This window comes from Protopterus annectens, chromosome 3.part1 (assembly GCF_019279795.1).
Source record: "Protopterus annectens isolate FY-2018-M chromosome 3.part1, PAN1.0, whole genome shotgun sequence".
In the NCBI taxonomy this organism is placed as follows: domain Eukaryota; kingdom Metazoa; phylum Chordata; order Ceratodontiformes; family Protopteridae; genus Protopterus; species Protopterus annectens.
Window position 1 is genome coordinate 1,406,312,941 of NC_056732.1, and position 17,211 is coordinate 1,406,330,151.

General features: G+C 37.9%; 1 protein-coding gene across 15 annotated transcripts in view; it reads right to left on the reverse strand.

Moving 5' to 3' along the window:
• Positions 1 to 17,211, reverse strand: part of SCRIB (scribble planar cell polarity protein) — a 2,800,411-nt gene that overhangs the window by 385,759 nt on the left and 2,397,441 nt on the right. For all 15 annotated transcript variants that reach the window (XM_044067477.1, XM_044067487.1, XM_044067486.1 and 12 more), the window contains one exon: positions 16,672 to 16,845. In XM_044067477.1, the coding sequence (XP_043923412.1) occupies positions 16,672 to 16,845 (174 nt within the window). The remainder of the gene's footprint in view (positions 1 to 16,671; positions 16,846 to 17,211) is intronic.

Here is a 17,211-nt window from a genome sequence, read left to right on the forward strand (position 1 = left end):
TGCCTATGTCTTAAGTGACATTTAACAGGAGCTTAAAAAGTTCAAGCTACACAGGCAGCAGCTACTACCCACCTCATGACCACACAGCAACAGTCAAATCAGTCCCTTACAGTCCATGCCCCAACATTAAAAGTTCTCTCACTAGAAACAACAGCATTTCAACTATAGGTAGAAGTTTCAGGCAAACAGCTCCTGCAAACTAGAACCAGCTGGCAAAAGAAATCTGTAACAAGATCAACTATGCACAATTCAGAACAAAGATATTTAATCTCAAACATATTTATGCCTGCCACTGTTTTCATATCAGTGGAAAACAGCTTCTAAGGAAGACCACTCTCCAAATGAATAATGCCTCAAAAAAGTTTTATATATCTATATATATATATATGTATATATATATATATATATATATACATACATATATATATATATATATATATACATATATATATATATATATATATATATACATATATATATATATATACATATATATATATATATATACATACACACACACACACACACACATATATATATATATATATATATATATAGGGTCTATACTATATACACGAAAAATCAAAATGTCGAACACTCACGTGGGCGTAAATGCAGAAATTCGAAATCGCTATTGTGGGGGGTTGTGCCCCCCCCCCAAATATATATTCTATCTCCGAGATTGCACTACAGTGAGGAATGGGTAAATATTCCGATCCTCACTGTACTGCGATCCAAAAAAATAAACATTGACTTCCTGCATTTACACTTATGTGAGCGTTCAACATTTCGACTTTTTGTCAATCTAAAGTAGACCATATATATATATATATATATATATATATATATATATATATATATATATATATATATATATAAACCATTTTAAACTTACTGTGTTATACAGCCATAACTATCCTTTGCCCTGTTTGTCAAATGTATAAATGTGAGAAATGTAAACATCTATGAACTTCTGTCTTGTTTGTACAGTGGCTGAAATGTAACTATCCATCATGGACTACTGCTTTTTCTTTTTAAATATGTTGCTTTCTTGTAAATGTGCATTAAACTGTAAATACCTACTACTGACCACTGGCAGCTTTTACTTTATAAATAACCTAACCCAATTAAATGTTCTAAAAACAGTACCAAAACAACCACACAATGGTTCAAATTCACTATGAAACAATTTTCATTCACACTGTTATTCACACTATCATTCTTAGACTCCTCCACTTGTGGAATGTCTTGCTTATGTTATGTTAACCTATAGTTTGTACAGCTAATTGGTCCAAGTTATGGCTGAAAGGGTTCCTGGACCAGCCCACCTGACTGGTTAATAAACAAATGAAACAATGTCACATGTCAAGTTATAAGGGAACACTCAATCCCAGCATGCAATGAATGAACAGACTTGAAAGCCACATTGAAAACAAACAAAAAAAGAATATGAAATGATATATTTGCCAGGCTTGAATGAAAATCCATCAACAGATGCCATATGAACAGGCCAAAAAAAATGAATACACAGTAAAAATGAGGTGCAGAGGGCCTTTATACACATTAATACGATGAGTGCATTTCTGTTATTCTTGGACTTTGAAAGGCTCTCTGCAATGACCAACAGAAAGTCAAAATACAAGCAGTATAAATTAAACCTCCATAGAAGGACAGAGCAAGACCAAAAGAAGGGGCATAGAAAGCAAAATCTTGCAGCTTCAAGTATCAAAGAAGGTTCTATTCCCAGAGTTCGAACTTACATTTTCAAATCTAGGTGCTTAGGATTTCCCTCTCTCTTCCCCCCTTGGCTGACCTGGTGTGACTCAGAGTAAGTTTCTTCACTGTATGGAGTTTTTGTGTAACTGAATGACCTGCTGCTAAATTCTGATTCTGCACAGACTGCTCTATTTTTTTTTCAGAGGCTCTATAAGTAGCTAGTGACTTTATTGAATTTCTGTGGTAATATTTGTGTTTAAACTGAACCTGTACCTAAAGAAAGTGTATATCAGAGCTCCTATTTGCTGCATGTGTTTTTAATGTTTAAATTGCACACACGCATTGAAGAAGTGCTTTTATGACTTGAATAACTTGGGCTAGCTATACCTGAAGTGCTTTTACTGGCAATTTTCCAGTTGTACAATTGTGAACAATTGATTTAGTTTTTCCAGTATATCTTTAAAATCTGGCAAGTGTTTATTTACTGCATTGCTCTCTTGCTTAGGTTTCTTAGCTATAAATCTTAGTTCATTCTGAAGTATGCTACTTTACCCCCCCCCACCAAATCTTTCTGAATGCATTATTATAAAATAACTGCCTGTTGTTGCCTTCATGCTTACCCTAGAATCTCTGCTTTTCTCTTTTCCTAGTTGAACTCTACAGTTCCCTACAAAACGGTGTCTACAGGACTGCAATCAGTTTCTCTCAGCATTTAAACAGAGTAGGTTGCACACACAAAAAGCATTTGTTAAGCTTTCACTTACAGTGCTGTGTAATTAAGCAGGTCGGTCACCATATTGGTCAGCCATAGGGCTCTTTTTTTCTACTTGAATGGTTGCCTCCTTCCCCTGTAACTTAAGTAAATTGACTCTTACATTAAGAGCTATAATACTTACCTTATAGCTTTAGGACACCTTAGGAAACCTTGCAAACTGCAATAGCCCCGCTACGCTCGGGCTCTCTTCGCTCCCCTCCCTGCCCCCAATTCCATCCCGCCCCCAGTACCTCTAAATTTATAGTACTATAGCCACTCCCCCACTTTCTAGATCCTATCTGCTTTCATCTGGGATAATTCCACCCACCTCCATTCTACTACCTACATTTTAATAGCACCTATTAGCTTTCATCCTTCCACACCCACAACATCTACACCCTAACTTACTCACCAATTTTACTTCCAAATCAACTTTATACTCACACTAATTTAAACATGTATAGCATACAACACCCCCTTTTCCATAAACTTTTATTTTATCAAGCAACTATCTCCATCCTACTTCTACTCTCTATACTCTTTTCCTATCACACCCATCTAAATATCACTTTTCCACCCCCATGGCAAACCAAACCCATAACTTACCACACACAACTTCTAAACTCTCCTATTACAACCCCCAACTCTACATCCTTTCTAACCTCATCTCTCTATTATAACAAATTAGCAATAAAACCTACCACCCATACCTCACACAAGTTATCTAAAATTCTTAATAAACTCACCAAACTATACTTCAACTTACTCCTAAAACTCTCCAGCTGTGGAGACATTCACCCAAATCCTGGCCCTACCTCAACAGAAAAAGCCAAAATAAAGCTACCAACCCCCCATTTCTACAAGCCCAAAGCATCTCTCCTCCTCCTAAATATCAATGCAAGAAGCATACTAAACAAAATACATGACCTGCATGCCTTGTTAGCACTATACAAACCTAACATAGTGGTACTAACAGAAACATGGCTTAAACCTGATCACCACAATAATGAGATCATAGCCACAAGTTATGATATCTTGCGTAAAGACAGGACAGGGAAAAAGGGTAGAGGTGTAGCAATTCTATTCCAAAGTCACCTCTCACTAGAACTACTTGACTATAATAATGAAGAAATCAACAACGTAGAACTTATCCTAGCCAAATTTAAATTAAACCCAAACAAACAAATAATCATCGCAGGGGCATATATACCCCCAGGTAACAACATTCCCATTATGGAAAACATGTTAAGTTGGTTGTCACTCTCCCTTCCCTTACGAAACAATACTACTAGGTGACTAACATAGATTGGGCCAACTGCTCCAAAGATTATCCCTCAGAGCACATCAACCTTTAGGGGTTCTCCCAAATAATCACAACCCCCACTAGGACAGACAAAACAACCAAACGTCAATCCATTTTGGATTGGATTCTGGTATCTCACCCCACTTTTGTACATCAATCCGGCTGTTTACCTGACAGTCTAAGTGATCATCAACCCACCTACTTAATTAGGAGCAAGACCCAACACCTACCCAACCTACCTCTACTAAAAATAATACGTAATAAAAAAAGCTTCAGAGCCAATGACTTTAATAAAGCACTAAATTGCTGCAACTGGCTCCCTCAAACTACTACCTCTCAAGGAAGCTGTACAGTACTTTAACTCTACCTTCCTACATATCCTAGACCATCATGCCCCTACTAGATCCATCAGGACAAAAACCCACCAAGCCCCATGGCTCACCAAAGAGACAAAAAAGATAATGAAAGAAAGGGACAAACTTCTGGATAGCTTCCCACAAAGATTCAAACACTATCCTAAGGTCAAAGTATACATAACTACGTAATACAGCCAAGAGACTAACTAAACTAGACAAGTCCAACCATTACAAAAAACCTACAGGATAAATATATCCATAACCCACATAAATTCTGGACCTCCATTAATAGACTACTTCACCCTGGAAAAGCATCCACTCCCACGCCTGTACTGCCAAACAACCAAGATGATATTCCTACTCAATTTAATAAATTCTTTACAGAAACAGTTCAAAATCTAGCCAATACCCAGAAAAATAATGATACCCCTATACAATCTTCTACCGCATGTAACAGTCATACAAAAAATAACTTCTCTACCTTTTCCCTACAACCAGTGTCCACTAAAATGGTTGCAAACCTCCTTAGGAAGCTAAAACCAACTACACTAGCTGCCGATAAACTCCCTGCAGATTTCCTTCAGATAGCAGCAGACACCATATTCTACCCATTGTCGATTCTTATTAATAGATCAATCTCAGAACACATTCCCACCCACTGGAAAATCTCCCATATTGTCCCTCTGCATAAAGGTGGCAACTCAGAGCTAACCAACTATCGTCCAATTGCCATACTATCACCCTTATCAAAAATTCTAGAAAGAGTTGTCCACTTGCAACTAATGCAATATCTTCAACAAAATAAACTACTATCCAACTCCCAACATGGCTTCAGTCCCTCCCACAGCACAATCACGGCCCTTCTATCCTATACCAATACAGTCAATCACTTTAGAAACCAAGGTCTTTTCATATCTTCCATCTTCCTCGACTTATCAAAAGCCTTTGACATGGTTAACCACAATCTGCTCCTCAATACTCTATCTAGTCTCAATATTTGCCCCTCCACCATACTCTGGTTCAGCAGCTATTTATCAGAACGCCAACAAGCAGTTCTCTGGCAAGAAAAGCTGTCCCCCCTCTTACCAGTTTCCATAGAAGTCCCTCAGGGATCAATCCTTGGCCCACTGCTGTTCTCCCTCTTCACTAACGACATTTCTTCTTCACTACCCACTGCTACAGTAGTTCAATATGCTGATGACACCACCATAACCTGTGCTGCCCCCAGCATTAAGGAACTACACACCATCACCCAATACAACTTTACCCTAGCAGAAACCTGGTTTACTAAAATACAACTTCTTCTCAACCCAAAGAAAACCAAACTAATACTATTCACCCCTGGCAGATCATCCAACTCAGACTATAACCTCACTATAAACTCCAAAAACAATATTCAAATCACACCAAACTACTAGGAGTTGACATTGATAACCACCTAAAGTATAATATCCATATAGCAAAAACCATCAAAAAGGTCAACCGAAAACTGGGTCTGCTCTATAGAAATAAAAAGTTCATGACTAATCAGACCAAAGCCACTATTGCAAGAAGCCACCTCCTCTCTACCCTTCTCTATGCTTCCCCTATCTTAACTAACCTTCACCTGACTGAACTTCACAAAATGGAATCATGCTACAACAAAATTGCCAAATTTGCAACAGACTCCTCAAATAGATCCCATCACTGTCTTTCCCTAATGCAACTCAAGTGGCTGGAACTTCCTCAGCTACTTAGACTCAATCAAGCCACAGTTGCACATAAACTCCACTACTACCCTGAAAAAACTCCTGCCCTCCAACAACTAATTAAGCCCTACACCACCACTAGAGCCCTGAGATCTAGCAATCAAAATCTCATTCAAGTAATTAGACATAAAAATAAAGCAGGTAAATCTCTCTTTGCCTGCACAACAGCACAAACCTGGAACTCACTCCCAAACAATATAACCAGCACTACTTCTTGCACCCATTTCAAACACCTCTTGAAATCCTACTATTCTAATATCTGGCTCTGCTCTTGCTATACCCCAGGGTAGCAACATCTATGCTCAGTTGCAAGGACTATGCTACACTATAACATTTTCCTTTACTGAGCTCTACTGCTATCCCAGAGATTCATCCTAACATTTCATCAATCTAACAGCAGCAAACATTCCAACACTTGTACTGTTCTGTACTATATCCCTTACCTGAAAAACACTCTAATCCGTTTCTAGACTAACACAATACCCAACAGGGCTTATCTTACTCTCATCCCACCTATACCTTCATCCTATTTTATGCCACTATGGGCATTTATTTACTTCTCGGTTATACTAAAGCATAAATGTATTACAACTTTATATTTACTAATATTTCTACAAAAAAAAAATGTTTATACATATTTGTATTATTTGTACTAATTGTATATTCTACTAGACTACTGACTGTATATTCTACTAGAGTTATCACATGCCATGTAAATGGTCCTCTATACTACTTATAAATGTTAAGAATTGCTTTGTACTGTTTTAATCTAATATTGTATTGTATTCATGGAGCTTTTCTCCCCGGGCCTCTGCTGAAAATGGAACTGTGTCCAGTCGGACTTTCCCAGTTAACAAAAATAAAATAAAATAATTCTCCCATCCCCCTTCCAGTACCTTTACCTCACCACTCTATCTTCTGGTGTTGCATCACCAGGTAAAACAGTTCCTTAACTCACTAGCTGAATCCCAGATAATGATATACTCCTCTTTACTACCCCTCTTGTTCGCACCATACCTCCTTACCTTGTATGAAAACCAGTTTCTCATGGGATTTCAGGTCCCAAAAGGCCATACTATCACCCCAGCTGTAAATCCTTCCACCTTCAACCATACTTACAGTACCACATCCTATCCAACATCTTGTTCAGTCTATCAACATCTCAACCCCAGGCACATTAGCTCTAGATCCAAACACTACCACAAACTAATACACAAATTCCTGAAGTTCATCACCAAATATAGACTCAACCTAATACTTGGTGGCGATATTCACCCCAATCCTGGCCCACTAACTTCAGATACACATACCCCCTCTACTTGCAATCTAAGCTACAAACCTAAAATTAATAGGCCAACTAACTCTCCCCTAGTCTGTCATCTCAATATTAAAAGCATTAATAACAAGGTACATGAATTGCATGCACTTCTGGATGTCCACTCCCTTGAGATTCTCTGTTTATCTGAAACCTGGTTAAAACCTAACACTAAAAACAATGAAGTGTTACCACCTGGGTACAACATACACAGGCTGGATAGTGCTTCGAGGAAGGGGGGTGGGGTAGCTGTACTCTATAAATCTGAGTTGAATGTCACCATAGATGTAATACAACCACCTCAGATTAATAACTCAGAGATTCTTGCCACCAAATTGCAACTTAATAAAAATAAATGCATTAATATCATCTGTATGTACATTCCCCCAGGTAACAATATATCTACATTTGAAGATATCCTGCACTGGCTATCATGTCACTACCCCCAAGAAACCCTACTACTTGGAGACTTTAACATAGACTGGGGCACCTGTTCCTCAGAATCCCCAACCACCCATATTAACCTGCATGCATTTACACAAATTATACCGACCCCTACCAGGATAGGTAAACCCAACCAAAAAGAAAGTATACTTGACTGGGTACTCATAGTCACCCCCAACTGTGCACCTCTGGTACCCTCCTTGATGGCCTAAGCGATCACCTTCTCACATATGTAATTAAGCACAAAACCATTAATTCCCAACAACCCTTACTCAGAAAGGTTAGAAACAATAAAAACTTTGACCCTGCCAAATTCCAACAAGAACTAAACTCGTGTAATTGGTCTATTCGAAAACACATCCCCTTAGAGGAAGCAGTAGCATACTTTAACAACAAATTCCTTGAGATCCTTGATTTGCATGCACCTGTTCGTTCAAAGAGAACCAAGGCAAAAACTGCACCATGGCTTTCTAAAGAGTCTAAACTCAAAATTACCCTTAGAAACAAAGGGTGGGCTTTATGGCGTTCTTCTAAAGACCCTCAAGATCACATTAAATACAGGGAATCCAGGAACGAAACCAAAAAATCAATTTTACAAGACAAAAAACAATACTACTGTAATTTACAGACAATAAATCAAAATAACCCTCAGAAGTTTTGGGCAGGTTTAAATAATCTACTACATCCTGGACAAACTTCAAACCCAATCCCTGCTGCTACTATTGATAAAACCCCTGAAGATGTTTCTGATAGTTTTAACCAATTCTTTACTGAGACAATTCAAGCCCTAGCTAGCCAACTACCTCCTAGCTCCCGTGGTCCTGAAAGCAGCACCCCTAGAAACCTACTCGCATTCAGCTTCCAACCAGTCGCCACTTAACTTATCCGTACCTTGATCAAAAAATTAAAACCCACTACACTTTCTGCTGATCAACTCCCTGCAGAGTACCTACAAAAATCAGCTGATGCTATTGCTTACCCCATTCTCAATACTAATCAATCGAACCATAGTAGAAGCTAAAATTCCCACCATCTGGAAAATATCCTATGTAATCTCACTTCACAAAGGAGGCAGCTCTACTGAATTATCCAATTATAGGACAATAGCTATACTCTCTCCACTTGCAAAGATTATGGAAAAATGTATTCATAGACAACTCATGCACCATCTAATCCAGAATCACCTTATGGCAGACACTCAGCATGGCTTCCGTCCTCATCACAGCACTACTTCAGCTCTCCTAGCCTTTACCAACACCATAATCGCAACATTCATTATATATCCTCAGCCCTCTTCTTGGATCTTTCCAAGGCATTCGATATGGTTGATCACCAACTTTTAATCCACACCCTGCAAACATTCTGTCTAGATACTGAAGCCCTTCAATGGTTTCAATCCTACCTGAATGGTCGACAGCAGGCTGTCCTCTGGCAGAAGAAACTCTCTAACCTTCTACCTAACACCCTTGGAGTACCACAAGGCTCTATACTAGGGCCCTTGCTGTTCTCCATCTTCATTAACAACCTTTATACTGTCATCCCAAAAGTCAGCTGTATCCAATATGCTGATGACTCTACTCTGATTTGCTCAGCCACATCTCCAGTAGAGTTATGGTCAGCTACCCAGACCACCTTTAATACAATAGAAAACTGGCTTTCTGAACATCGTCTGATCCTAAATCCCAAAAAACTAAAATGCTGTTATTTTCACCAACACGTAGGTCTACCGCTTTCACCTTTATCATAAAATCAAATGATGGCACAATAATTTCCCCTGACCCCTCTACAAAACTATTAGGTATCATCATAGACAATAATCTAAAATTTGACCTACATGTTAACCAAACTATCAAAACCATCAATAAAAAACTAGGGTCACTTTACAGAATAAAAGCCTTCCTAACCCCTCCGGCTAAAATTGCCATAGCTCGCTCTCACCTTCTTTCAACCCTTCTGTATGCGTCCCCTCTACTCTCGAATTTAAACAAGACTGTCCTTAACAAACTCCCAATTTGCTACAACCACATTGCCAGGTTTGCCACTGGGCTGCCTTTTAGGACACATCATTGCATCAATCTAAATCAGCTTGGGTGGCTTGAACTACCCAGCCTAATCCAGTATAACCAACTGATTATGGCCTATAAAAACCTCTATAATCTGGACAATACTCCTGCACTTAAAAATATTATCACCCCCTGTAACAATCCTAGACCGCTTCGATCCTCTAACAAACTACTAATTCAGACTAGCAAAATTAATAACACAGCCGGTGATTCTCTCTTTGCAAACTCTGTAAGTAGATCCTGGAACTCTCTTCCAGCTGATATTACCTTACTTTTCACCTTAGGTCAATTTAAAACTAGACTCAAACAACATTTGTCACTTAACTGGCTATGTCAATGTATCAAGCCTAGCTAACTCTCTCTAGAATGTGTAAAAATCTGTTAACCAGTTTACTGTGTAATTTAATTTAATCCTGACTTGCGCTCAGGATTAACTGTAACCTGTGGAACTTGTTTAACTTGCTTACTTATGTAATCTCTGTAAATAGTCTGTCTGTAATATGTAATGCTGGTATTATGTAATGCTGTATCTGCTTAGCCTTGGAGCTTTTCTCCCCGGGCCTCCGCTGAAAATGGACATGCATCCAGTCGGACTATCCCGGTCAACAAATGTAAAATAAAATAAATAAAATTATTTAATAATGCTTGATGACGATGTGAAATAATAATCAAATGGCCACAGTACATACCTTCAGTGGGCATGTTCATGACAGACAAGGCTATGAGAGACATACTTATGCTGACAATTCTCTCTTATTCAATCAAATTTTAATCATAGTCAGGAAATCCTATCTTGCCCAGTTAATTTCCAAGGGAATGTCTTCAAGATCCAAAGTAGTCATCTGGACACTCATTACTCCCTTATCAGGCCCATTGTTGAATAACATGCCCCTTTGGTATGTACAAATCAAAATTAAAACATATTACTCAACTAGAAAGGCCTAAAAGATACCTTACCAAGAAAATCAAAGGCCTTAAAACTTTCAACTACCCAACAGATTAGAACTCTCATTATACTTAGTAGCCTATAGGATGCTCTGAGGTGACCTGTATCTTGCTTTTCAAGCCATGAAAGGCCCAATCTTTTTCTCTGCAAAACCAGTGGCTCTACAAACATCTACACTAGGGGCCTAAATTTACACAGATAGATAAACAAGACTGTCTGGAGAAAGAATAATACCTCAAAATATTCCCAGCCCATGGAATAAGTTACACTATAGGTCAGACAAAGTATTACTTTCACATTCTTTAAGGCTAGTCATGATGAATGGATAGGTAAACACACAGAGTTACAACAGAATTGTCATGTACAGCCCTGCTTGATTTGGGAGGTACACACTATTAAGTGGTTGAAAAGGAAGCATGAACCTTTACATGTGGCTGCTTAAAGACTAGGCATCTTGCAGTCCTCATGATTGCTTGCCTAGTTAATGTTGCTATGTTCCTAAGCATTCATTGAAAGCCATCATAAACCTAGTGGGGTGGTCACCGACAGCATTTTCCAATGAGTGACTAGCTCAAAAAGTCAATGCAGTTAAATATCCCCATAGGAAAGGTTCACTTAGGGGTTGCTAAATTCTCTTTACTTGTTATGACCTAGACTCTGCAACTGTGAAAACTGAAATCAGGCAAACTCGTATTTGTTTTAGGAGAACTCCAAAAAAAAACCAAACAAACTGTGGAAAAACAAAATACACGAAGAAAGCACCCACGCAGAATCCAATAATCCCACAACTGCGGTATATCCAGTAAATGTATATTTTCCAAAGATGCAGCAACTCAAATCTGTAATGTTAGAACTTCAATTTATTCACAAGCACTTTCGGAAGGCTTTGTATCCTTCCTTCCTCAGACAAAACACTAAATTACACAAATCGACCCATTAAATATGGTCATAGTTAAATAATTAGTGGCATCATAAATTAGATCAGTGATTAAACAATATTATATAATTACTAAAAAGTGCCCAAATGTTGTTATAAAATCTCCTTTAATAACTCTCAGTTGCTTACGCTATCTTAACCAACTAATTAATACGTTATATTAAATATCAGCCTACAACCCTTCAAAATACGTTAATCCAAACTTTTTAACATGATGTTAAAATGCTTAGCCTGTGTCTCTCATCTCAAATTACATTATGTTTCACACACTAAAAATGTGCGATGACCTTCATCTCCATTTTCCAGGGGAACCATCAGTTATGTATTACTTAGTAATGAATTTACTTAGGACGCTATGTTAAAGCATTAATCGTTGACATGAAAAATAATAGCGTCTCAGTCATAATAAAGCTTGTGTGCTCGAATGTTTAATGAAAATGGTGAAAAATGTAATAATAGCGCTAAAACTAAAATATTAGCTATTTCATTCTAATTATGACCTATTAGTACATATTTATATATTTTAAATCTATTGTACTTAAATAATAATATGATTATAATAATAATAAATAATACCTAGTAAATTAGTTGATATGGATGTTAAGTGTATAATTTGAGTGTAAATAAGATTATAATATGTAAAGCCTATTATCTAGCAATTAAAAACCGGAGTTTTTCTTCTTAGCTTCATAACAATCATAAAAATGATAACCATATTAAAAAGTTGTGCAGAAAATATTCTTATTTTATTTTTAAGTTTTTGAATTTTTAAATTTTATTTCTAAAAAGTCATCTTATATTTAAAAATCAAACATGTTAACAAAATTAACAATAACCATAGATGGTGTAGTAACCATATCTTTAACAATAATGTTAAAGATAACACTAGTACTATTAAGAATTCTCCATAATCTTATTATTATTACTACCTCCTTAGTGCTAGATGTTTATGCAAGTTAAGGAAATAGATTCATTTAGACCTGGGTTAATATGCGCTGCCGTCCTTATCTGCCAAAACAATTCCTCTTTTTCTAATAGGATTTGCCATGGACCTAACCCAAAGTCGTCTTTAATTTGTTTTAAGACAGCAAAATTAAAAACATGATCTTGATGTTCAGTAATGTGGCAAGCTAATGCATTGTTCATGTCCTTCCTGGTTATTGCATATAAATGTTCGTATATTTGCTTTCGCAAGGCCCGCTCGGTCTTTCCTATGTAGAAAGCCGAGCATTTATTACAGTTGGCTACATAAACCACTGCTTTTGAGGCACAATTATAATTTCCTAAAATCTTATATTTCTGTCCATTAATAAACACATTATTCACTTCTTGTATAGATTTACATTGATGGCAAAATCCGCGCTTAGTCATCCCTTTTATCCTTTGAAAGGCAGTTTTCTTATTCCTTTCCAACAAGGATTTCAAACTAAAACCTTTTCTATAAGTTATTCTTGGGGAAGATCCCAATAGCTGGTGTAAATGTTTATCTTCTACAATAATAGCCCAATTCTTTTGTAGAATATTTCTTATAAAGTAATGGTCAACTGAAAAAGTGCATAAAAATCTAATGCCAATGTTAACTATATTGGTGTTATTGTCCTCAACCATGGTCTCATTATGGGTTGGAACCGAAGGCAATGTCTGTTTACTTAAAATAGGTTTAAAATATCCCGATTGCCTCTTAAGCATCACTTCAGCTTTAACTTCTACTATCAGGGGCCCAGGGTAACCTCTATTTATAAACATGTTACTCAAGTTGTTACATTCGTCCAAAAAATCTGCATCTTTAGTGATCATCCGAGCTGCCCTTACCATCTGTCCTTTGACTACCGCTCTTTCTTGATGGTAAGGGTGACAGCTACTAAAGTGAAGAAAACCGTTAGAGTAAGTGGGTTTACGGTGAATTTTACTAATAAATCTGGACTCCACGATGTCTTTACTCAGCTTTATATCTAAAAAACTGATTTCATTAGTATGCAACTCAGATTAGAACTCTCATTATACTCAGTAGCCTATAGGATGCTCTGAGGTGACCTGTATCTTGCTTTTCAAGCCATGAAAGGCCCAATCTTTTTCTCTGCAAAACCAGTGGCTCTACAAACATCTAAACTAGGGGCCTAAATTTACACAGATAGATAAACAAGACTGTCTGGAGAAAGAATAATACCTCAAAATATTCCCAGCCCATGGAATAAGTTGCACTATAGGTCAGACAAAGTATTACTTTCACATCCTTTAAGGCTAGTCATGATGAATGGATAGGTAAACACACAGAGTTACAACAGGATTGTCATGTACAGCCCTGCTTGATTTGGGAGGTACACACTATTAAGTGGTTGAAAAGGAAGCATGAACCTTTACATGTGGCTGCTTAAAGACTAGGCATCTTGCAGTCCTCATGATTGCTTGCCTAGTTAATGTTGCTATGTTCCTAAGCATTCACTGAAAGCCATCATAAACCTAGTGGGGTGGTCACCGACAGCATTTTCCAATGAGTGACTAGCTCAAAAAGTCAATGCAGTTAAATATCCCCATAGGAAAGGTTCACTTAGGCGTTGCTAAATTCTCTTTACTTGTTATGACCTAGACTCTGCAACTGTGAAAACTGAAATCAGGCAAACTCGTATTTGTTTTAGGAGGCTAAAGTACTCTGTTAAATTCATATGGTTTTAGTGGAATTAAATTTGGGCAGTCTTCAGACTCTTGTCTTCAGTATCATTTATTATAACTCCAGAAGTTAGTTTCAGGAGAGGTGAGACTTATCAATGCCCAGGCCGAAAAAAAATAAGCAGCCTACAACCTTTCAAAAGTAAACTAACTCCAGTGGCACAGAACAGTAATGTCCAAGCTATGGTCCAGGGAATCTAGAATCCATCAGTGGCTCAGGTAACTGATGGAACTGGCAGGTGATCAGCCAGCAGCAGACTGCAAATGACACTTGCAGACGGAGATGGAATAAAATTACATGGCCTGCATGAGAGTGCTAACTCTGTTTTCCACCATCTGTTTGCATTGGTAATGGTTTAGAAATAAGGCAGCACTCCATTCACACTACTTTGTTAGTGCCAGTGAGACGTCAGTGGTGAAAAGGAAATAAACATCCTAACAAAAAAGAAAAAATAAATGTACTTAATTTTATTAACTCAGTCAGGCACACTGAAGCAATTATCTGGGGAAAAGTCCTACAATGCAAATATAGGAGCAATTAAGAGCTGTTAGCAGCAGTGTGTCTTTGGCAGGTGGGAAGAAACGGAGGTAACAGTAAGTCAACTTATACTAAGAAAAAATATCCATGCAGACAGCATCCAAAGGCCTGTAATAAAACTTGGACCCAGCTGAAGGTGACAGGCAGCAGCAGCACAACACAGCACCATGTGATGCTCAACTAGCTGTGGCATTCACTCAAAAGAACATCCAATGGTAGGACGTTAAGAAATAAGGGAACTGCTGAACAAAAGTGCTTCAAACAAGAATATGATTTTTCCTTCACAAAGGAAGTCCAGTGCCACGCTATACAGTTTCCAGGTAGCCTGTAACCCATTTTCATACTTACTACAGAAATATAATGAAACAGCCACTTTGCCTTGAATCCAAGAGGCATGCTATGACTTCAGAGGTGGTGATTAAGCATGCCTTTATAAGACACAGCTGTGTCATCCGCATGCACACTTCTGTTCAGTATTAATAGAAATGGTAAAAAGTCATGCCAACTCTAGCACTGATACTGTATCCAGCCTTTCTTGTATTATCCAATTTCATAATTATCTCAAGAAAAAATGTTCACCATAGCAGTTGTTCTGTAATAAATATCTACATGCTTACACATCACTATCTTCACCACATTCTGCATGATTAGCACCACATTATTCCCTTTGCACCTGCATAGCCTTCTTCCTGTGGGAATACTTGGTTTCAGAAGTAGCATACACAATGTACATTGTTATTTCGGAATAGCAGAAGTAGAGGAGGTCTAAAAATGTATGCAGGCTCAAAGTCTCAACTCTGACAGGATTTAAATTCATATTTGCAGATGTAGCAAATTAAAGCATTCTGCTCAAATCAATAGCATCCTAAACTTACGGTTAACACTCCATCTCTCATGCCCACCACTTTGGAATTCATATTTTGTCAGGTTTGTTGACTGGGTTAGTCACACTTGACCTGTGGCTTATTTTCGGGTGGTATCCATTCTGACTTAAGGATAATTTGACCAGGACACTGAGGAAATTCTTTGATGTTATACATCCACCTCACTATGACCAATTCAGGTAAATGGGACCTCAGTTTAATACCTCATACGAAGGAGGGCACTTCAGGAGTGTAGCAGTTGTCTTACGCTGTGTTAAAATGTCAGTACTGGAATATAAATCCAAGCACCTGTGTACGAACAGATCTTAAAGCCTTTAGAGTTTCTTGGCATCACATGAATTTATGTGCCAGATGCAGGAACACACCCCACAATCTGCTGAATTTTCCTGGCATCACAGGTACATGATTGCACCTGCTAAGCTACTAAATAACATATTCCAATAGTGGTGGAACTGTTTATCTTTCAGCATAGCGCATTAAAAAGGGTCTATATTAAATCATCGAAAACTCACTTCAACGAATGGCATTTCATATGAAATGCCGTTCATTGAATTCCGCTCTTGTGGGGGGTGCAGGCCCCCACGCCCCCTGCAAATTATATATGCCAACTTTCAGATCGCACTACAGTGAGGAAAGGGCAAATTTTCTCATCTTCACTGTATCTCGATCTCAGTATGAACAGTTTTACGAACAGCATGTTCGATGTAAGTGCACCAAAAATGCTGTTCGCTGAACTGAATTTTCAGTGATCTAATAGGGACCCCATTAAAAACAATTAAGGGATACTCACCTGTCCATCAAGAGCTATAATATAAACTGCTGCTTTTCAGTCAGTCACCCTTCCCTTCCTATTTAGGATGTTTATGGACTTCAGTACACTAGTTTACACTTTGAAACATGGTTTACATTAAGCTGATTAATGTTACATTTACACTTGCACAAAAACTTGATAAAAATATCTACAGTAAAATTATCACGAGCTGCTCAAACTCCTACTTACCTTGCTGCTCTCCACATGGCTCGCTTTTCTGCTTCAAGTGCACGGCGTTCAGCGGGAGATAGCTCTTTTTCAGTTAGCAAGTCCGGACTCTGCATTCGCACTCGGTCTTGGTATCTTCTCTCTGCTTTAGCAGTCCTGACTGGTACACTGGATTCTCCACTTCCAGGGCTTAGTCTGCAATGACCAGAATTAGATGTCCACATAAAATAAATAAAGATTATACTTAACAGTTTTCAGAAAATAGTCTGATAATATAATGGCAGGAACATGGGAAGGGGACTACATGGTCCAAGTACTGAAAAAGGAAACATAGTCCATTTTCTGGAAAACGTTTTTGTTCAACTTACTAACCTTGCTCATCAAAGTTCCATACCAGAATACAAACTTTATAGCAAAAGTGGAGTTCTCCATTACTACTCCCCGCAAAAGAAACAAAACAAAACTTCAGTACTTATTAAATCAGATTATCTTGAGGAGTCCACTGTAGTGAGCAATATTTAAAGTTCCATCTTACAATGACACACACCACTGCCTGCATCC